The 22,823-nt window shown below is 35.7% G+C and overlaps 3 protein-coding genes across 3 annotated transcripts in view; 1 reads left to right on the forward strand and 2 right to left on the reverse strand.

Moving 5' to 3' along the window:
• On the forward strand, positions 1–680 carry LOC126979835 (probable 28S ribosomal protein S25, mitochondrial). The gene has a single exon (XM_050829398.1). The coding sequence runs from the start codon at positions 122–124 to the stop codon at positions 623–625; it is 504 nt and encodes a 167-aa protein (XP_050685355.1). The 5' UTR covers positions 1–121; the 3' UTR covers positions 626–680.
• A 2,221-nt stretch (positions 681–2,901) lies between these two features.
• LOC126979785 (ornithine transcarbamylase, mitochondrial-like) lies at positions 2,902–13,301 on the reverse strand. The gene is made up of 7 exons (XM_050829320.1): positions 13,170–13,301; positions 9,515–9,635; positions 8,245–8,393; positions 7,066–7,219; positions 5,791–5,916; positions 4,714–4,884; positions 2,902–3,112 (listed from the first exon to the last, which is right to left on the reverse strand). The coding sequence occupies exons 1-7, from the start codon at positions 13,241–13,243 to the stop codon at positions 2,933–2,935; spliced, it is 975 nt and encodes a 324-aa protein (XP_050685277.1). The 5' UTR covers positions 13,244–13,301; the 3' UTR covers positions 2,902–2,932.
• Positions 13,302–17,075: 3,774 nt separating this feature from the next.
• LOC126979750 (facilitated trehalose transporter Tret1-like) overlaps positions 17,076–22,823 on the reverse strand; it is a 33,402-nt gene continuing 27,654 nt past the window's right edge. Inside the window, exons 6-7 of the mRNA XM_050829264.1 lie at positions 22,309–22,420; positions 17,076–18,024 (exon numbers count right to left, since the gene is read on the reverse strand). Coding sequence (XP_050685221.1) covers positions 17,726–18,024; positions 22,309–22,420 — 411 coding nt within the window. The 3' untranslated portion in view covers positions 17,076–17,725. The remainder of the gene's footprint in view (positions 18,025–22,308; positions 22,421–22,823) is intronic.

Here is a 22,823-nt window from a genome sequence, read left to right on the forward strand (position 1 = left end):
GACAGTTGACACATTAAACAAATAGGTTAGGTTTAGACTTTAGGATTTTAGGGTTATAATTTAATAACAATAAATATTGTTGATAGAAGTTTTTATTGTTAAGAGTAATACATCAATTAAAATGCCTTTTATGAAAGGCAGAGCGCCGATACGGCGAACATTAAATTACTTAAATGCTGGAAAACTAGTGCTAAAAGATAAAATCAAAATATTTTCAGTTGCGTACAATATCATAGGTCAAAATAACAATGGAGCGAAGGAATTTGTGTTTTGGTATCTGCCCCAAATCCAGTACAAAAACCCGAATGTTCAAGTAGCTACTTTCAAAAACTTGACCCCAACACCATTTATAAAGTGCTATTTAGAAGATGGCAAACAAATATTAGTTGATATAGACAATAAAACAAAAGAAGATATTTTGGAGCATTTATTGCATACAGTTGGAAAGTCTAAAGAAGTTTTGGAAGCAGAAACAATTGCAGCTGAGAAGAAAGATAATCCCGCAAATTTTGGTGTTGGTTGTGAAAGAGCTTGTATGTGTGAAATATATGGTCAAGTTCCATGCCCAGGAGTAGTTGTTCTTCCAAAAGTGATGAGGGGAAAGTACAAAAACCAAGATAATTAAGGGTTCATTTATAAAATAGGTTAATGTTAGTTTAATAAAAATACTTAGTCATCTTGTTTTTTTTTTTATTTTACACAAGTTTTTTTACTGCATCTCAGTATATTGTTAATTTTTTATATATAGTAATATTATATTCCAGGTCATATGAATGTTTATTTTAATAAAAATTGTAAAGGCTGTTAGATTGCATATTTTTGTTAATGGTTCAGTATGGATCATGAATTTTATTTATGGAAAGTGGACAAAAAGTGTATGGTCATCTGAAGGTAAGTTATCGCTACTGTCTATACTCTGGAACAGAAGTGTTGCATTCTTAGGGCTTTGTGTATGCACTTGTACTCTTGTCTTATCATTCTGGGACACCCAGCATGGTAGTTCAAAGGTAATGCCATAATTTAATTGAAATGATAGAATATTTTTGCTTGGATGAGCAGGACAATCAAGCATATGTCATAAGGGTCATCTAATGGTATATGATCAATATGGACCAATGCTCTTTTGTAACACCAGAAGATCGCAAGAGTGTTGCCAACCTAATAGTTCTAGAAACATATAGATATGTTTCTCTATGATTTTGAAAATTAAAAACACACTGGAATGTGGCAGGCATGGATTCAACCACGACTGTTATCATTTATTTATATTTTGTAAATGCTTGCTTGTGTTGGGTTGGGCCTATGAAGATCATAAACACATTGTTCTGGAATGTAAGTTTCTTGTATTCAAGTGCTGCGCTCGAACTAGACACCGCAGGCGTAGTCGCAAAGTGCGCCAACTAATACTACACCCAACTGGGAGTACTCAAGTTAGTTTCAAACAATGTGTGACATTGACATGCCACATGTTAATAATTGAAACCAAATTTCCGGGTGGCATAGTAAAATGTAAAAATAATGAATACTACAAGAAATAAGAATGACAATGGGATCACATATCATCAGTAAGTATTTTGTATTTTACTAATTTCAATGTAAAATAACACAAATCATATGTTACAAAATTTCAAAGGTCCCAAATTGCCACACACACAAGCATCTAATAGTATCTATATAGCAAGAGGAGACCCATTCATAATCTGATTTGTGTATATTGAAAAATGGTTTAAGTACTATTTTGGTTTGAGCTGATGGTCTTATTAACAATGCTCTAAATAAGTTTTTTTTTTGGTTTTCTGCATAGTGGCAATCTGTTATTGGAAACAATAAGCCATTGTTTTGGCTGCATATATCTGCTCAAAGAGTCATTGTCGAGAGCCCGAAATTGATGTAAAATTACTTTGCATCACTCTCCATTTATTATTTATAACTTTACCTCAGATTTATGATATCATGTCTCATAAGCCTTTTCAACTGGATGCCACCCTTTCCGCTCAAAGACTTAGTTAGCTTGTTGACATGGGTTGTAAGTTTCTCCTGGTATTTCACACTAGTTTGGACTATTTCTTGCCAGACAGTTTTATATTGATGTCTACGTACATGTAGTTACTACTAATACACTTTGAGATAGTGAACATGGACAATGTTTTGCTCCGAATTCTTTCTAGTATTTCGATATTACTAATAATGGTAGTCCCCCACAGCTGTATACCGTAAGTCCATATTGGTTTGAGTATTGTTTTATGAATAATTAAAAAAGAATTTTCCGTCGAGCTGTTTTATTTTAGGCCAAATGGGTTTTTGCTATGTCAATCTCCTGTCTAAGTGCATTCCTAAATACTTTGTGTTGTCTTTTAATGGTATCATTTTATTATTCAATTTAACAGGGGGGGCAAGTCTCTGTTCTGAGGGTGAATGTTACGTGAGCTGATTTAGTTTCGTTTGCTTTTATTCTCCATCTTTTAAACCACCACTCTATTTCGTGTTGGTGGCCTTGCAGATTGTGTGAAGCAGTTTCTGGATTGGTGTGGGTTGACAGCTACGGAGTATCATCAGCATACGTCGCAGTTGAAGTGTATTTATTTGTTGGTATATCTACTGTGAAGAGGAGGTACAGGAATGGACCGAGAATCCTACCCTGAGGCTCACCAGATTTTATTTCATGGAGGTCTGAGAAGTCCTCTTTAATCTTGGCCTGAAATTGCTCTGAATAAATAATAATAATAAATTAAGTAATTGATTTGATTTGAAATGATTTTTTACGACAAAATGAGGCTTAAGAGTTGCATAAATGATCACCAATCCTCTTGCAAAATCTTTTACACCTTGTAAAGTAATAATATGTATATTGCATATTTTATTTACATTTCAATAAATTTTTGATGAAGTTACTATCAATGTTTTATTTCTACTATTTCGATAATTATTATTTTTAAAATCTCATATTCTTTATAGTAAAGGCAAGTAAAGCAGCAGCTATGTACTGGAAGTTTTCAAATACAGTAAAAGTTCTCGAATTGATATGAAAGAAAAGTCTGTCATCAACTTCCTTGCCTCGAGGACAGGTGTGCATGAAAATCCAGGGACGAAGAAGATTTTCTCTTTCAATATCCTGAAACAAATATTATAAGTAATGTAAGTACTTAGTCATCTATTATTTTATGGAAGAGGATGACAAACGTGCGTACTGTGTAACATCATAATCGGGTCACCTGATGTTAAGTGATCACCGCCGCGGTCCACATTCTCTTGCAACACCAAAGAAATTATAGAAGAGTCGCCTATCTTTAGAAAAGTGTTCGTACGCGCTTTTTTTGAAGGTACTCATGTCATTTAACAACAAAATCCACATCATTCCACAGCTTGGTTGTGAAAGGCATAAATTTTGTGCAAGTTAAAGCCCGCTCCACATTCACGCGAGAAAGTGAGAAATACACGAGACACGCGAATGTGGAACCGATTCACATAATGTTCGCAGGTTCTCGCATTGTTCTCCAATTTTTGTCGGATTTCTGGCGCGTAACAAAGGAGCTAAGAACACCAGAAGAAACGACAACTTCTATTGACTCCACCAATATATTATGATACTCTTTGGACTCCACTCTCGCATGTTTCTCAGTGTCAATAGCGGGAGACTCGTCACTTATAATTTACTGAGCATCAAAATGAGCCGGATTTGGACGACCGAATAAGAATTGGCATTCCTACAATATTTTGAAGCAGAACTGATTTTCTGGAATATAAATTTCAAAAGATTATAAGAATAAATTAAAAATCCACGATGCGTGGAAACGTATAAGCGCCTTGATGGAATTACCCATTAATGAATAAAAAACAAATAAGATTGTCGCAGCAGTTACTTCTGCGTCAATCGCGAGCATGTAGGTGGTACGGTACATTGAGCTCTATAAATTGTGGGTATTAAATGAAACAGTGTTGCCATGCTCTATCGGGTAAATTCGGCTAGAGTCGAATAATGGAAGGCATAAAGGCAATATCTACCAGTTAATTGTTTAATTTATTGTTTTTCTCTCCTCAATGATGCCAGTAAACTTGTCATTTTTGTTTTACAACTTTCTCTTTCGCTGTCGAGTAACGAAGCCAATCTAACCCAAGCGTATTCTTTCCTTAATTTGATATAATGCTCTTGATGAACTGGGTTCCACAACACTGGTTCATCTCTGTATTTTTTCTATAAAATACTAGAGGAACGTGATGGCTTGTTACAGCGTACTGGCTGAACTGCGTACACTCATAGGATTCACCAAAAAGCCGCTCGTTGTTCGCTGGTTACATCGTAGTAACACTAAGTACGGACTGCACAAATGCTAGCTGTGTAACATCATAACATGTTACATTAGGTACACCTCGTAAAGTTGGGCAGTAACCAGCTTAACAGAGTATCTAATTTATACACTTTACCTAGTTATATATAGGGGTACGGGCGACCTATTGGGAAGTGATTGGCGCCGCCCACATTCTCCTGCAAGTAGAGAGGAATGCCACAGGAGCGTTGCCAGCCATTTAGAAAGAATAACGCACTTTTTTGATGGTTCTCATCGATGCATTTTTGTGGTTTGCACAATAATTTCACGTTTATATTCTGGTAATACGTGGCAAAGACTAACTTCACACATCCAAATTAAATTTACCAAGCCAGTTCACTACTGGCAAATTGTCTACTTATTTATCTCAAAATGAATGTCTACCAACATCTGCATGCAGTCGGAATTCTTCCAACTTCTCTGGTTTCTCCGGGCCGGATATTACAACGTGACAGTTGCGAAGAACAACTCTTTTATCAGCGCATGCCTCCAAGTGAGTATGAGTTTCAGAACATAAGTTTTCGCCCGCTTTGTATAGAAGGGGACTTACGGGTTGCTTCTGAAATGTTAAAGTTTGGTTATTGGAGTAAAACATCTTCAGGTGCGACTTAGGGGTAGGTTACTCAGTGTTTTGTTGTAGTGTATATCGTCAGCGTTTGGGATATGTATACCTATTTAATATACTTATCTCTTAATTATTCCCAAAGTGAATTATTATTAAGGTTTACTTCAATCGCGCGTAATGATTACACGCACACACTTATTTGAAGCGAAGCTTCAACACGGACTTTCGGGCCGCTCGCCACGCGGGCTGCCTACTCGAGTTTAGCGTCAGATTTTCTAGCGTTACACTAGAGCGCCAGATTTGGGACCGTTACACGATATATATGAATAAGTATACAGAGTCGCAGCTGCCGTGCGCTCCCCAAAATCAAAACGTAAACAGTTTTCGGTAAGGAATGAAGGCCTCGAAAACTATTTATTTTTAAAAATATATATTATTGAATACCCAGAGTATTCAAATCCTAAGTGTTGTTCCTACCGAGATTATATCACATGCGAACAGTGGCTCGTTGCCGCGACGGAAAATATTAATTATTTTTATATATTATAGGTAAGTTTCTTTTTATGCCAATAAATGAGTATGAGAAGATGATCCAAAATAATCTCAAGCCAGCCCATAGCACTGTTGTAATACAATACAGAACGACCTAAGGTAGACCGTATATTACAATAATTACCCGTTGTGAACACACTGCGCCCGTCACCCTAAGACTACGCAGTACTCGAATAACATAAAAATCAGAGACATATAGTACTTCAAGGGCAATATAAGAGTAGGAATAATTTTGTTATCTTTGATTTGTTTAAATTGGTCTCATAATTAGGTAGGTACTGTAAAATTTTATTCTAAGAAGGTCAAAAGTCCTTCATTCTTAGCCAACTATGGAAATATTATTTTTACCTGACAGCAACACTTAAACTTGAAATTAGCTCCTAGCATTGGACAAAGAAGTAAATAAGAGTTTAGAACTGGATGTGGTGGTCCTATATATCCGATATTCAACCCACGCATTAAGCCATATTCTTCCTGAAAAAAGAATGAAAGTTAAAAAAATCTACAACTTTGTATGCGCATGTTCAAACACATAAAACTTTTTTTTATGAAAATAAGGGATCAGACGAGCAGGACTTTCAGCTGATGGTAATTGATACGCCCTACCCATTACAATGCCAATGCCAATGTTCAACTTAGCCGGATTATACTTCGTCGCCATAATATTATAAGTAATTACTATTTCAAAGCTATGTCAAATGACAGCACGTTTCATACTAAACTAAATGTCAAATTTTTTCTTAGGCAGTCCAGCCTCTTATTACGTAGTGCTTACATCCTCTTTGGCTCACACCGTCACCAAAATTTGACACCCGTTAGTTGGTGAACTACTAGACGATTTGTATCATACTTCAGACTAAATTATGCGGCATAATAATTATTTTCATTGGTTGTATTTAATATTTTCTTTATTACAATATTGTTATTTCTACTAACGTAAAACAGGACGATTGGAAGATTATCGAAAGCTCCCATCACGAGGGAAGATTATTAGTGAATAATTTAATAATTTAGGGTTTCAAGAATCCTAAGCGGCACTGCATTGTAATGGGCGGGGCGTATCAATTACCATCAGCTGAACGTCCTGCTCGTCTTGTCCCATATTTTCATAAAAAAAAAAACGTTAAATCATAGAGAATATTTTTTTTCTCTTCTTTTTCCATAAAAAAACATTATAACACCTAGTAAATTTTTATCATGGTATACTCGTGTAGGTACCTACTATATTACACTTTCGCAGATACAAGAAAATGCTAATATAGCTTATACATTTTGTATAAGACATCAGTTATGAATTCACAATTTACAGGACTATGAAATATTAAATGTTTAAGAGCTATGATTGTTTACAAGAGATTATTCAAGAAAAATTATGTGGGATATTTTAAGGTGATAAAAATTTTAAAAGCTCAAGTTATTTGAGTTCACTTATTACATAGCGTTTAGAAACCACGTCTAGAGTCATGCGATAGATTGTGATGAAACTTTGATAGAGTTCTCTGGGAATGCCCACGACGCGACGGCTTCTGGCTCAAAAAACATTTATTTTTCATTCGTGGCATTGACACGCATGTCGGGTGAGGGCAGCTAAATCCATAAGAAACTCTGTTGAGTTAACCCTACAATGATGGCCATAACGGTGGAGAGAGCCTGAATGGATGCATGTGTTCTCGAGGCCATACATAGAACTGGCACTGTTGCTTGATCTGCGAACCTCTGGAGACAAGTGTGTGTTGTGGTGGAGACGAATATCGCATCGGCCATCGAAGAGAAGACTCTGGAACAATAATTATACTTTCTATAAATTAGCAACGATGCCTGGCCACTGAGAAGAAAAGTGGAGAGAAGCTGTTCAATATTTCATCAATAAAATTCTAGTTAAATTAAACTTAACAGAATAAAATTTCATCTATACTTAGTCTGGCTATAAATATTTTTTTTTTGGTTCTGTTCGTCCATCTGGACAGGCAAAGGGGTCAAAAGCCCATACAGCCAAGTCTTCATTCTGGCTATAAATACTGTTACAATTAAAAATAAACAGGATATTTCATTTGAATTTGGAATCTGTCATTTTTATATGATTGTTCATTGGGTTTTCTCATTTTGGCGCCCAAACATTGTACAATATTTTGCAGGTGGTGAAAGCAGTAAGGGAAATAATTCGAAAATATCCTGTCCGAAAGCAAAAGATATTATCACGGGAGATGAAGATAGCACCTAGAACCATAGAACAGGTAAAAAACCAAATGATTTGAGTTTTCTTTAGTGTTAATTCCGCCAAAATCTGGCACAAAACTCTCTGGCATGAGTCTCGTGCCTGATATTGGCGAGACAACACGTCCTGAGGATGCCTCGTGTAGAGGCGAAACACGTGTCAAATTGTTTGAACACGAATATTGGCGGAATTAACTTTAGGCAACTTTAGCGTCCATCCTCCTCCCCACAGTGAGATGTGATATTATATTCTCGAACACTCTCACTTTAGTGTGTTTATTTAAATAAATTTATCTGTTCTCGAGTGCATTACATATATAAAAAAAAACAATTGGACAACTTTTTTAATTAAGGCCCCCACTCTTCCTTTTTTACAGACCATTTTTCTCACAACTTAGTACTGTTTCTTGGGGGAAAAAATATTCGGCATAATAGTCTCCGAGATTCCCCTCTTCCCCACTTGATTGGGTGAGATTAAGCTGTTCCCCTCACCTCCATAAACGAAACACGCCGCAGTGCTACCAAAATCGTAAATAATATGAAAAAAAGTTATTATTAACTAACAGCAGTAAGTTATATTATTATTACCTTCCATTATAATCATGTCCCCATATCAACTGATCAGCAATATGCACGTGGTCAGCTCCGAGAAGACTGGCGGCTTTTGCGACGGCCATACTCAGAAATGGCTGGTTCACCTCTTGCAAAATCATTATTTTACAATTTTGTAACAGATCCTGAAAATTTATGTTAGAGGTTATCTCATTATTTATCCATAAGATACGAAGACAAATGAGCTTACGGGTTATCTGATTGCAAGTGGGTCAGTCATAGTCATTTTTTCTTCCCATATTTGCCAGCTCACATTTTAGAGCTCCAAACGACGTTGTTCTATCTTTAGCGAATAGAATGGTGTAAATTAAATGCCCAGATACTTAATAAATTAATATAATTCAAAAAAGGATTTGAATTGTACAATGATCGTAGATCAAGTGACATGAGTAGACAGATTTGTATGAAGAATCTTCAAGCGCCTGATGCGGGTGACGGCAATGTTCCCGCGATGGTGTTCTGGCGTAATATTTGCGCAGGCGTTAAGTCTGAACAGACGTAAATAATATGATGATGACCTACATGATATTATAGAGGATATTTCATCTCTGGTCTAATCAAATCAAACCCAAATATTTTATTGCGAGTCACGTCAGTACAAAATGCTGGTACAATATTAAAAAATAGACAATATATGACGCACAGAAACATTTTATGTAAATAAAATAATATTAGTTAGTTTCACAAATACAAGCCTAAATTTCTATAATATAATATATCATTCCATATTATAACTATTAATCACAATTATTACTAAGTTAAAAATTTCGATAAGAATATAGAAGTGTTGTTCTTTTTTTTTATGGAATAGGAGGACAAACTAACGTACGGGTCACCTGGTGTTAAGTGATCACCGCCGCCCACACTCTCTTGCAATACCAGAGGAATCACAAGAGCGTTGCCGGCCTTTAAGGAAGGTGTACGCGCTTTTCTTGAAGGTACCCATGTCGTATAGTCCCGGAAACACCGCACAAGGAAGCTCATTCCACAGCTTTGTAGTACGAGGAAGAAAGCTCCTTGAAAACCGCACTGTGGAGGACCGCCACACATCGAGATGGTGGGGATGATATCCTAACTTGTGGCGTGTCATGCGAAGGTGAAACTAAGCACTGCATTTTCATGGGCAGGGCCTATCAATTACCATCAGCTGAACGTCCTGCTCGTATCGTTCCTTACTGTCATAAAAAAAACTAAGGTTAGAATACCAAAACTCGGTGAAATAAAAAGATATTAGGCGGTGCCTCACCAATTTCTTTCCGTGTGTATCTATTAAGGAGCATTTTAGTTTCAAAGCACTGTTTATAATATCCATCACCATATTGGGATTCCAGTTTTTGAAACAAATCAGATGCTGCGGCGGTGCTTGTCTAGAATAAAAAATCTTTTTTCATCAGGTTCAGCTTCATCCACAATATCATTGAACGAATCTGAATAATTTAATTTAGTACTTTTCAACAAATCATTTACTTAAGACCCCCAACTTTTGTTTTTATTTAATTTAGACCATTTATCCCACAATTTATTATTTTTTGTGCTTCAATAAAAATGGTACATCGTGCGAATCGCGTATTCCTTAGGAGCGTCCGAACAAAATATTGCCAACAGATCAACAACCGCAATTTTTTCATTCATTAAATCTATCTAGATTCCTATATCAATAACACGCATCAAACAATTAGAACATATTCAGCTCTAGAATGACTGATATCGTTCTTGTCGCGCGAATGACTACTCAGATCTAAAGAGCGTACTTAGACATTGCTCAGTCTTTACTTATGTAAAGCTTAACTGAGTCAGACCTGTCTCACTACCTGTGTAGATATCAAAATTGTAAATAGGTACGTGCGGTGGCCTCTACACAGTAAGCAATCAAGTTTTGTTTGTAGGTTTGACAACGATAAAATGATTTGAAACTACGATGACATACCTATTTATTTTATAGAAAAAACTAAGCTATTTTTATAAGATGACCTTATCGACGTTTACCTACGGTTTTAGGTAAAGAAGACAGCGCTAACGTCGTCAGAAGAGATAAGAGTCACGCGATAGAAAGAGAGGTAACTTCTAGGTGAATACAAATGTAGGTTAATATCGCTGTGTGACCTGAAATACACCTTATTGTATGGCACACAAGTTCCTATTTCTTTAATTGATTTTGCGGAGCGAGTCTTTTGTACTTGTATTATTACATATTCTTTGGCTTGTGATAAAACGCAAACTTGACTTTTGCATGTGGCTGTCTTAGCTAAAGGTCAGCTGTCAAATGAGTACAAAAACGCAATTAAAGATTATGCTTAGCTTACATTCAGTTAAGTTTTATCTATATAAAGTGTGGGCAAAGCCTAAGTACCTATGCTCTAAAGATGTCACCTGAAATCTCAGTCTAAGCGCTATGGCTACTCTGAAAATATGTCAAAGTTATCCTCCAAGAGCTCTCAGTTTAATGGTACTGGAGTACGTTTGCAAAGGATACCGGCTAGATGATGGGTACCACAACGGCGCCTATATCTACCGTGAACCAGTAACGTGTAAGTTGTATTGTGTTTCGGTCTGAAGGGCGAAGTAGCTAGTGAAATTAATGGGCAAATGACACTGAACATATTATTATGTCTCAAGGTGATGAGCACAATTGTAATGCCGCTTAGAATTTTTGGGTTTTTCAAGAATCATGAGCGGCACTGTAATGTAAGGGGCAGGACGTGTCAATTACCATCAGCTGAACGTCCTGCTCGTCTCGTCCCTTATTAACATAAACAAGTTTAACAATTTTGGGCATAAATCTTGGATACGTTTTGACCTTCCCACAACTAGAAATTATTAAAACGTGTGGGCCTCCGAACGTCCGACTAGGATAACTAAAACTAATCTGACCATAATCTATCTGAAGCCAAGTTAAGTAAAGGTTATTTATTACTAAAATATTTTATTGATTATTAAATATATTTTATCTTAGTTACAATTCTTGAATATATTCATTAGAATTTTGTGTATGAACACTATTAACACCTATCATTTTTCAATCCTATAAAAGTAACAATTGGTTAGAGTGAGACAATGGGATTCTACCAATACTGTATGCGTGAGAGAAAGAAATGCCAGACAGACGGCTGTAACGCGTTACGTTACGAAGCGGTCCTCCCATAAGAAGATATCACTTCAAAAATGATCTTTTTATCACATTTTTCTTTGATATCTATGGGTAGGTAAAACGTACTCAGAGTTTGATAATTGTTTTGCTCGACTCTCCTCACTTATCATTTCAAGGCATTGTAAGTTTGGGATTGTTACTATGACTATCAATTTCCTAGACTGTGTTGGATCGAAGTCCAGAAATATTGAAGGAAATGTTAGTTAGTCATAAAAAATTATCGAATGTATAATTTTAGGACACAAAATTTATTTATTACATTGATTTCTAAATTGATATAAGGGCCCTGCGAACATTTATTTTTTATTTTTATAAGATTCGAATGGAATTTCACGTGACGATGGTAAAAGTCCTGATGGCATGACGTTGATTCCTTGGAGTCATGGAAAGCCGCTGGTGTGGGATGCGACTTGTGTGGACACGCTAGCCCCCTCTCATATTGAACTTTCATCTAGAGCGGCAGGTGCAGCGGTGGAAACTGTCGAAAGCCTAAAGCGGAGGAAATATGCATCACTCGTTGATCGAAGTCCAGAAATATTAAAGGAAATGTCTTAGAAATTGTGTGTTTATAGCTGGGTTGGTTACTTTTTGAGCACGGAATCCTATAATCAAAGCGACAGTATCTTTTTGTCGTTGCGAAGAGAAGGCATAAAACATATAGATTAGAGTCTATATGGATTCTATAAATGACAAGGCGTAGTTGCCACATTTTAAACTGTACTGTGACGCGCACCAACTCACCTAGGGCCCTACTCCTAGAATTTCTCGATATTCGTGGCATTAGTCGTGTCGAATCCTACTCTTAGTTACAACGTATTTATTGTCGAAACGATGAACGAACGAAACATTATTCGATAGTATCGGTACTCTACTCTACTCTCAGTTGTAAGTGACGAGTAGTCGAATTGGACAAATAATCTCAACGAAACTTTCTGGGGTGTCGTTGCTATTATCGTTTCGAGTTGTAGTCGAGCTTTTATTGTGATTAGTTAATTTCTTGAGACTAAGTCTATGTTGCCTTGTATTTAGTTTTTAAAGGTTTGGACTCAATTCATTCACTCTAATATGGCAAAAAAAAATCAAAATATTAGTCTATAGTGTAAACGATTTAAGAAATTCGTAGAGTAGGGTAGTTGCGATACATTATCATTCCGAATGTATCGTTGCCGATTTCGAGAGGAGTACCTCCAAAACCGAGGTTTCTCCCTGCTCACAACACTCTTCTCGAAGCCAACCCTGCTCGTGATGCCGATGCGTGGCAGACGATACTAGGCTGATAATAGATAATAGGCTATATTTTAACCGGACACCACGATGGCGCAACCAGTCGCCGCTAGCAACAGAATGTATACAGCTCTACAGGCAGTTACTCACATGGTGTCCGTCTCCAGGTCGGATGCGTCAGGATCTGGTGTCTGTATAGTGTCCCGTTGAAATATAGCCCTAACAGGGTGCTTGCGTTTTTGTGATTGGAATGATGAGCGGTATTTGGATGTTTATGTATTAGTTATTTACGGTAAATTTAGTATTTATTTACTACTATTTGTTACTACTTACTTACTTTAATATTGTAATGGGTTCACGCTGTTTTATTAACGTATAAAAAAAAAATAAACAATTGGGATACTGATCATCATCAACACATCCCAAGGAACTTGACAGAAAAAAATGCTATTACATGTAAATTGTAAATTTTAAATACGTAATTAGCAAATGGTTATTTCTATATGCAAAAAAAAAAATCACAACTTACAAATTACAATTAAATTCAGTCCTTATTTGTTTTATCAATGGATAATTCCTTACAATTTTGCTTAATAATTTCATTTTACTAAAGCCATCAACACATTTTTTTTGGTCATAATTTTGTATACTTCAATCAAAGAGGATGTAAACAAAGAGAATTTAAACACTACGTTCATGGATGTAAATACGTCTTACGTTTGTACAGCCTAGCGAAACTCTCTAAAAAAAAGATATTGTATGAAATGTACAATCATTGGTAGATTGACAGATGACGACGGTTATAAACTTGCAAAAAACGGAGATGAAGCAATCGACTACGTTTTAAGCATCTGTTGGCTTTCAAACTTAGCCGGAACTTCGCCGCCAATCGTACTACAATATTGTAATTACTACTATTTCAAACTTATTCACTGACCTGTATAAATAAATACCACTGGACAGGCTATTCCATAAGTTTGACAGTAACTTTTTTGTGCCTATTTGAAGCGCAACTCGCGAGCGTCCAGAGAACTAATTTTGACGTATAATACAAATGGCTGCGAAGGAACGTACAGTACTATGAAGTATTTTTGCATTTTCAATTAATTTCGTTCGTTTTCGTTTCTGTACCTATACTTCAAGAATCAACGTAATAAAGTACCTACACTTTTTTTTTGTAAATAGTTTCCCACCATCTATTGATGTTTGCTGAGGTTGTCTTAGTAGTTTTAGTACCGCAGACTCTACATGGCCAACAGCACCAGAATGGCGAATATCAAACAGGCACAAAAGCACTTTGACAGCCGCCATTCAGTGGTATTAAGTAGATGTCAGTTATGTAAATACTACATTTGTACTAGGTCTTCAAAAATAACGCCTATAATTGTCATATTTAGTGAGCTCTAATACTTCTACACGTATCTAGGTCATCATTCTGACACCATTTACTCAGAATATACTAGCATATACACGACCTGACAACCCGATGCGTGGTTTAATCTTAAAAATTTTATACGACTATCTATATACAGTTTATCTGTGACAGCTGCAGACACGTCAAAAACGGGGAACTAAGGGTATGTTCCGATATGCACTGCGAGCACTGCACAGTGCTGTCTGCCAGTATACTGCCGCAGTACCCTAGGGAAATTTATGACGTCATAAATCGCAGCCATATTCTACTGTGATCACTGGCGTTTTCGAGGTAAGGTACTCGCAGTACTTTGATCACGTGGTCAGTCAAAACCACTCGAGTGCCTAACGTTTTATAAACAATACCTACAGTTTAATCCCAAATAATTTTAATTTGACAGTACTCCAACAACCGTTTTTTTGAATGAACTAGAAAACTTTTAATACACTCATTTGAATGATGCGTCAAAAAATGCGGCTGACAGTATACGGGATTACATTCCGTTTTAAATAGTAACCAGTATAACTGGGTATAAAGGAACGGCTTCACAGTATACTAAATTGACGTCACACTGTACAGTGGTCGCAGTGCATATCGGAACATACCCTTAACAGTTAACACCTCTATTTTCAGCAAACACACGAACACTAAATCGAAAAACTATAAAAAAAAGCAGCAGCCTAGTAAAAAATATGGACAACAAAAATAATAAAAATGAACATAAATTGACCAGTTTTTGTTTAGGTATTTATACTAGTCAAAACAAAATAAGAGTCACTTGATTTTATTGACCTCGTTAGCGATAGTTTATTTTTTATGCATTCTGAAGTAGCTGATAATTTATCGTGATGCTACCTTATTTGTTAACACACATGTTTTGGCTATTCCACCTGCATAATTGTTTAAAGTGGGTAGTTTTTGGAACCACTTGATTATACCCGAATTTAAGACGGATTTCAACTCAGTCTAAGTGACGATTCTGTCAAGAACACTGTAAGTTTTGTTTAGCTAGTGGTTGAATTAACATTTTTAAGAAGTTATACCGAAAATTCGACGTCATATGGACTTGGCAACTGTAACTAGGGCTGTAACATTGCTTCAAGAAGGCCATTCGCAGCGTTCTGTGGCGTTACAGCTGGGTTTTCCCGGCGAGCGATCCAGAATACTTGGTATCGTTTTTAAGAGACTTGGAGACTAACCAAGAGACGGGGATCTGGCAGAGCTCGAGCAACTACCGCACATGGACGACACGGTGGCCCCGATGTTATGGTATGGGGAGGAATCTTTATGTCAGGCAGAACCAAGCTGGTAATTCTTAACGAAGGCACAATAACAGCTAAACGTTACATCGAGGTGGTCATAAGACCCCATGTGGTCTCATATGCACAGAGAATCAACGCAAGATTCCATCTGATGCGCGATACTCGTAATGCTAAAAATTGGAGAAAATTTATCATTTTAATTGTTTCCATCATTTTTTTATACTGTCTGAATAAAAATCAATCAATTAATTTATCCAATCGAATCATTAATCAACCCTTAAACCTCAGGAATTCTTGAGAATACTGTAAAAACGTAGTGGCCCCTATTTTGTTTTGACTAGTATATAATATTCATATCGTGGCTTGGCTCTCTGTACGAGCTTACGCATTAAAAGTTTTAACGAGCGGTCACCAATTATAAATTTAGTTTTCGTTCAGTCATAACTTACCTCGTTAAAAAACTATTGGTCTAAAACTGTGACTGTTACTTGTACTCTCTGATAGGTGTTGTGTTAAGTCGATCTCTTTACATATTAATTACCATTATTACATACATTAATTGTATTTTTTTAATTATAACCGTAATTTGTTTCATATTTCCCTAAATTTCAAACATATAATTTTAAATAAGGTAACTAAAACTAGTATAACTCTGACGACTTGGCGGGAAATACTACCTGCAATGGGGCGGCACGATATGCTATGGTGACCGTGGCTATCTAAATTGCCTCCACATGGGCGGATTGAGGGAATCTAAAGTGTCCCATTGTTGCTCGAAGGAGTAGCCTGAAGCCAGAAACATGATACGAACTCCGTCCGAATATTGTCAATTGAGTGCAGTAAAGCAATTTAACAAAAAAGGCTCATCCCACAGCTTCTGCGAATGGAGATATAAATCAAACTCCAGTTAGATTATTTGTACCACAACGGCGCCTTTCTCTGGCGTGAAGCAGTAATGTGTAAGCGTTATTGTGTTGCGGTCTGAAGGGCGCCGTAGCTAGCTAAGTACATGAGACTTAACATCTTATGTCTCTTAGTGCCGCTTAAATTTTTTTGGTTTTTCAAGAATCCTGAGCGGCTCTGCGTTGTAATGGGGAGGAAGTATCAATTACCATCAGCTGAACGTCCTGCTCATCTCGCCCATTACTCTCTCATCGACTCTCACTTGGAAGGTATACAGATATAATCGGCGGGCGAGTACTAGCGGTGATTTTCTTAGTACCAACAACAGAGTAGAGATGGATTCATACATATTAAGTACAAGTATTGGTCGTCGCGCTCGGACACTCACTATAGCCCATCTACAAAACTATCGGAACTAAAGAAAATAGCACCTTGTTAACTTATTTGTAACTTCTCAACAACTCTGCTCATCGCCGGCGTTGGGATAATTTTCTTATTCACATCACAAACTCAGTAGTGCTTCAAGAATTATTTGAACATTTTCTTGTCACGATCATATTTGACTAAAAATCAACGCTTCTCGATGAATGGAAAAATAATTAAAGATGTTGGCTATAGATTTGAATAAATTTATTATTTTTATTCTTATTGTAATTCATATAAAAAGTAATTAGTAGATTACAGGCGTAAATGTGTCCTAATATAATATATGAAATAACATTATAGTCATAAACTAGTGTGGCCATAAATAAAGTTATCAATTATAAATTTCTTGTTTTTTTTCGGTCTACTTATTTAAATATTATGTTAAAATTTTCGGCTTTACTTGCACTTAATGATAATAACTACTTAATAGATGGACGAAAAAAATTGAGGCGATATATTAAAAGTTTAATTTTAAGAAATCTCTAAGGATTTCTAAAATCATTAGAATTTCATAATCCGAACTTAATTATCAGGGATTCATTATTATTAAGACGGTAATCCTAGTTTCACGACAAGACTTATACGAATAGTTGCAGTACGCACTTCTAACTTATTTGTTCCACGAATTAAAAAAAACGATATTTACTTACTAAATACACACAGAAACTTGAATAAATATTATGTACTTTTTAGTTGACAAATTTTTACCGTGACATCTGTGTTTTTAATACGACTAGAAAAACTAACATAAAAAGTTCTTAAGTAGCGATTCAATACTTACATCTATATTATAAGTAAGCAATTCAAATCATAATGTTGTACATTTTTACAATATTATTACGTGATTTTTATTTATAACACTTTCGAGCATTCTCAGTATATACTACCTACAAGAATTCGTTTCAAGTCCGTATATTTAGTACGTACCTATATAAACCCTATCCTAATATAAAATTAATCTTGCAAAGCATGGATAAAATTAAATAAACACGTTCTTACTGAACAGAGAACGTAATTAACATGCAAATAACACACGCAAATATTTGTTTAATAAACCTTGTTCTCTGATTACATTCTGTATCATGCACAGACTGCTTCTTTCTTATCTTCTCTCCGACCTAAAGCTCTTTGTATTTCCAGGAACGATTTACGCTTCGTCTCAGGCACACAGAACATTATAAACAAGACGTATAACAAGTTAATGGCACTAAAAGACCAAAAGACCGCAGCTGCTCCCATTAGTTCACTTAGCAGTGGGAAGTACTTTAGATTCAGGAAGGCAAATATTAATGAACTGCTAACACTGATGCTAACGCTTGTAGTTCTCGCTGGACTGTCGAATAATTCTGTGCATACTAATATACACAAGCTGCCCATGCCTGAAAAAATAATTAATTATTGTACTGTGTTCTACCGACGAACTATGTATTCTTACGAGCAGCGCCGGCTTAGCTACAGGCCTTGCGTAATACGGGGCCTCCACCTGCGCGTAATTCTTAAGAGAAATTTATTAATATTTAATTATTTAACTAGGCTTATACTAATTTGATTAATTACTTGTTAAAATCGTTATATTCACTTGTTTTTAATTAACTAAAAAAATTAACCGAAAAATGCCAATTATGCAAGAAGTAATGTGTATTAAGTTTTTAACACTTTAATCTTTCTAACGGACCAAGGGCCTCTCAATAGAATTCGCTACGGGCCCTGCACGTGCTTAATCCGGTACTGCAGCTTTGATAACCAATCAGATTTCGTTGTTTCCACATCTCCTCTACGAGTAGCCACGGTGGAAATGGATCAAGTGGAGAGGAGAGGAGATGTCTCATTTGTCTATAGAATTTTGTGCCGCGTCAAGCAATCAAGCGGCGCGGCGGAGCGGAGATGCGTTGAGAACTTTTGTATCGACATGAAGTCTTCCTTTCGATATTCCTTTCCATTACTGATTTCGAGCTCCCATCTCCTCTCCGCTTTAGTGGAAACAACCTGACAGCTGCGCGGCTTATCTCCTTTCCTCTCCTCTCCGCTTTGGTGGATACTGAGCCTGAGAGTACTCTGATACGACTGAACTCTTAGAGTTTACATTTAGCAAAAATTGTTATATTTATTAAAACTTCAAACAAACATTATGTGTTCTTCACAATTTTTATATTTATTAAAATTTCAAACAAAAATTTTATGTGAAGAACTAACTATGAGAAAATAATTATTCTTTTCAGAACTATAATATGTACTTATCACGGAAGCAGGATTTTAAATAAACGGTTTTTTTCATGGTGAAAAAATTTTCTGAATGTGACTTTATTTTAATTTACTTTGTCGAGCTTTCTCCGTACTGGATAATCATTGTGGAATAGAACATTTTTTTTTTTTTTTTAATATATTTATTTAAAACTTTACATATTTATATAAATAAAGCAGCAACCAAAAATCACGAAGATTTGTCCGGATTGCTAACATGAGTTGAGTTCGCAATGATAATTAAAATAAGATCAGAAAAAACTTAAGTAAGTACATACACAAGGTTTACAAGCAAAGCATCATTAGATCAGGTTCGCATTCAACCGGTCATCGTTGATTCATATCTCTATGCGAAAGCGGGACACTGCTATCTTTCGATCGCGCTATTCCGTCGCACACGCACAGCGATATGTCTATTCGCTCGGCCGGTGGGCGGTGACAAAGAACCCGATGTTTGACCCACTTAGAATGTAAGCTACAGGGTGTTCAAAAATTGCAATTTTAACTTATCTCTAATATTTTTTCTGGTGATGCTAATTTTTACAGATGGATCAATATCATTTAATAGCCGAGGAACCAAATATTGTGTTGTGCGCGAACCATAAATGTTATTGGACTTTAATGTTTTTAAGTGATTATTTGTGATTTTCCTAGTGGTTATTTTATGACAAATTTTACTTTGAATTTCATGATTGAAAAATTGTTCCTTAAGAAGACAATAATTAAATTTTGTGTGTATTGGTAAGATTTTACAGTGCCTGAAGAGATCGTTATATTCATTCGCTTTATGTTGTTCTTTTACTACTGGGGAGACTATTTCTTTAATTATCCTAATTTGCATGTTTTGTATTTTATCTAGGTAGGTCTTAAATGTTCTGCCATAGCTGGTAATACCATAACTTATAATGGAATCGGCTAGTGAGTTATATAATAATAACAATATTTTATATGGTATTCTACCCTTTCTTAAAATTAAATTGGCTAAAAATGCTCTGAGTTTGTCACATACAGTATTGATATGGGGGAGCCAGTTAAAACAACAATCGATAACTAAACCCAAGTACGTATGATTTTCAACAGTTTCAATAGTGGGACAGCTACATATTTGTAGCTTTTGATGAAAACACATATGGCAATGCGCCTTAAGCTTCTTGATTGTGTCATAATTAGTTTTAAGATATGGTGATCGAATATGCATCAATTTCGTTTTATCGGCATTGAGGACAAGCCTATTGTCGTGGCACCATTTGTTAAGGCGGTCGAAGTCAAACTGAAGGTTCTCAAGTGCTTGTTCAATGTTTCTATCAGCGATTACAAGACAAGTGTCATCAGCGTATTGATATGATGTACAATGCTTCAGTATATTATTTATATCATTGACATACGCGATAAAGTGTATTGGGCCGAGCACTGATCCCTGTGCTGTTCCTTCAGTAACTGATAAAACATCACTCTTGGCATCTTCTATTTTAACATAGAATGACCTATTTTTGAGATAATCCTCACACCAATTTAGGGTCGGGCCTCTGATTCCAGAGTTTCCAAGTTTCGTAATCAAGCATTCGTGATTTAGAGTGTCAAATGCGCGCGAGAAGTCAATAAAAAGGACAAAGACGTGTTTGCGATTACCTAAGTGACCGTTAATTTCATCACTGAACTTGGAGAGCAGCAGCGAAGTACTTTTGAGTGGTTGAAAACCATACTGGTTTTTGCTAATAATATCATGGTTGTGATAAAACGATTGAATCTGATCACTGAGGTACTTCTCAACAATTTTATCTATAGATGATAAGAGGGAAACAGGACGATAGTTAGAAACATCGTTCTGTTTCCCTTTTTTATGTACTGGTCTCACGCAACTTTGCTTTAATTCCCTCGGGTACTTTCCGACTGCAAAGCTGACGTTTATTAAATGCGCTATAGATGAGGATATTTTCTTTGCGATACATTTGACATCTCTAATTTTTATGCCATCACCACCTTCAGCCTTTCTATTATTTAACCTGGATATTAACTTCTCGATTCTTAAGGGTGTTGCATTTTTAAAGCGAAGAGAGACGTTAGCATCCATTTTATATTCATCTGGATCTAAAAGTTTAATCGGGCAAGAAGGTACCATAGCCTTGACAGCATTTCGGAATTCTTGTGCAAACTTGTTTGCAATAACTTTGTGAGACTGTTGACTGTAGTCAAAAGCCTTAGAAACTATTTCATCTATCGATCTACTAACCCTGCCGCAAATATTATTAACGATCTGCCAAAGTTTTCTAGGATTTTTCATATTTTTATTTATTTCATTCTGATAATATCTGTTCCTACTTCTTTCAAGGGTCTTATGAATTTTATTCCTAATCTGATTATACTCTAGTCGAAGACATTTGTTTGTCGGATCTTTTTTCCAACTGTTGAAAAGGGCGTCCCTTCTATCAGTCATTTGTAGCATAAATTGCTTCACCCAGGGTTGTTTCGGTAGTTTATTGATGCGTTGCGATTTAAATTTTAAGGATTTGTTATAAGCTAAAGTAAAATTAGATTTTATGAATTCGTAAATTTTTTCAGGACATGAAATATTTGTCGTATTCAACCACTCAATATTATTTAGTTCCTCGTTTACAATTTTACTGTCACAGTACTGCATTTTACAATTATATTTTGTAGCACGCTGTATATTACTTGTAGCTTCGCATGCCAACAGAATGACGCGGTGATCCGCCAGAACTGTATCGACTGCGGCCGTGCACGGACTCAATGAAATTAACTTCGTAAACAAGTGGTCAATGCACGATTTTGTAATTTTATTTAATCTCTTTTCAATTCTGGTATAGTCAGTTATACCTACATTGAATCCGCGCTCGGCGAGCATATCGATGTACATATTTCTTATGGAATTGTTGGTTTTTAGGTCTATATTAGCATCGCCGAGAATAATTATACATACGTCACTGTATAGGAGATTTAATTTTCTAGACACTACAGCATTATTTGAAAAAAAAAACAGTCTAATAATATAAGCGCTCATCATTTGTAACGACATTGTATTTTTGTTTTGCCATATGAATCCACTTAAATCACGTAAGATATCAAATCGGTAATTGTTCATACTATTTTGTGTAGTATAAAATAATGTATAATGCCATCGTCTATCATTTCTTCTCACTTAATCTCTATTTCTTACTTTTATTATTTACTTGTGAGCAATTTCTACTGTAATTATAAGCAAAAGACGTCATTTTAAATAGTTTTACTAACTGGGCTTATATTATCAGCTCATTCCAAAGCCGTAGTTTAATTCGGTCCAAAACATCCATTTTCCAGTTATACTGTCTTAATATACCTATATATTTAAGTAACGAGCCCTTTGACGCTTATTTCAATACTAATGGGTATTAAAAGTGATGGTTAATAAGCGAATGATAACTCACCTGCATTGTAGCACAGGACAATTATAATCACAGAGACAATGGGTAAATAATTCATAAACCCAACTATTGAGTCGCTCGAGTCATTTGCGTAGAAGAATAAACCAAGGCCAGCCTGCAAAATAAGCATAATTATAACTCACACGTGTTCAAAATGTATGGATTTAAAAAAAATAATTAAAATAACTCGCACCAGTCTTTTTTTTAACTTTTCAGTGCCAATATTATACATCTTCAGAATCTTAGTCCAATTTTGCAACCTCCCCCCCCAACTTTTAGGATGTAGTTGTTTTATTGTTTTACACCCGGTATAATATACCAAAAAGGCGTAAATAAATGTAATAAGAGATCTTGATTCTTAAATTTCTTAATTTATTTGGCTGTCAAGATGAAAGTAAAGGACAAATTCAAATTCAAATATTTTTATTCAAAATAGGATTTAAAATCACTTATTGAACGTCAAAAACTACCACCCATTCAAAAGAGACTGCCTGAGAAGAATGAGAGAGACCTGAGAA

This window comes from Leptidea sinapis, chromosome 4, assembly GCF_905404315.1.
Source record: "Leptidea sinapis chromosome 4, ilLepSina1.1, whole genome shotgun sequence".
Classification (NCBI taxonomy): Eukaryota; Metazoa; Arthropoda; class Insecta; order Lepidoptera; family Pieridae; genus Leptidea; species Leptidea sinapis.

Coding starts and splice junctions, on each gene's coding strand:
- LOC126979835 (XM_050829398.1), top strand. CDS start 122: ATGCCTTTTATGAAAGGCAGAGCGCCGATACGGCGAACATTAAATTAC.
- LOC126979785 (XM_050829320.1), bottom strand. CDS start 13,243: ATGAAATTATTAAGCAAAATTGTAAGGAATTATCCATTGATAAAACAA. Junction 8,394..9,514: donor ATACACACGGAAAGAAATTG/GTGAGGCACCGC, acceptor ATAAATTTTCAG/GATCTGTTACAAAATTGTAA. Junction 5,917..7,065: donor CCACCGTTATGGCCATCATT/GTAGGGTTAACT, acceptor TTCTTTTTTCAG/GAAGAATATGGCTTAATGCG.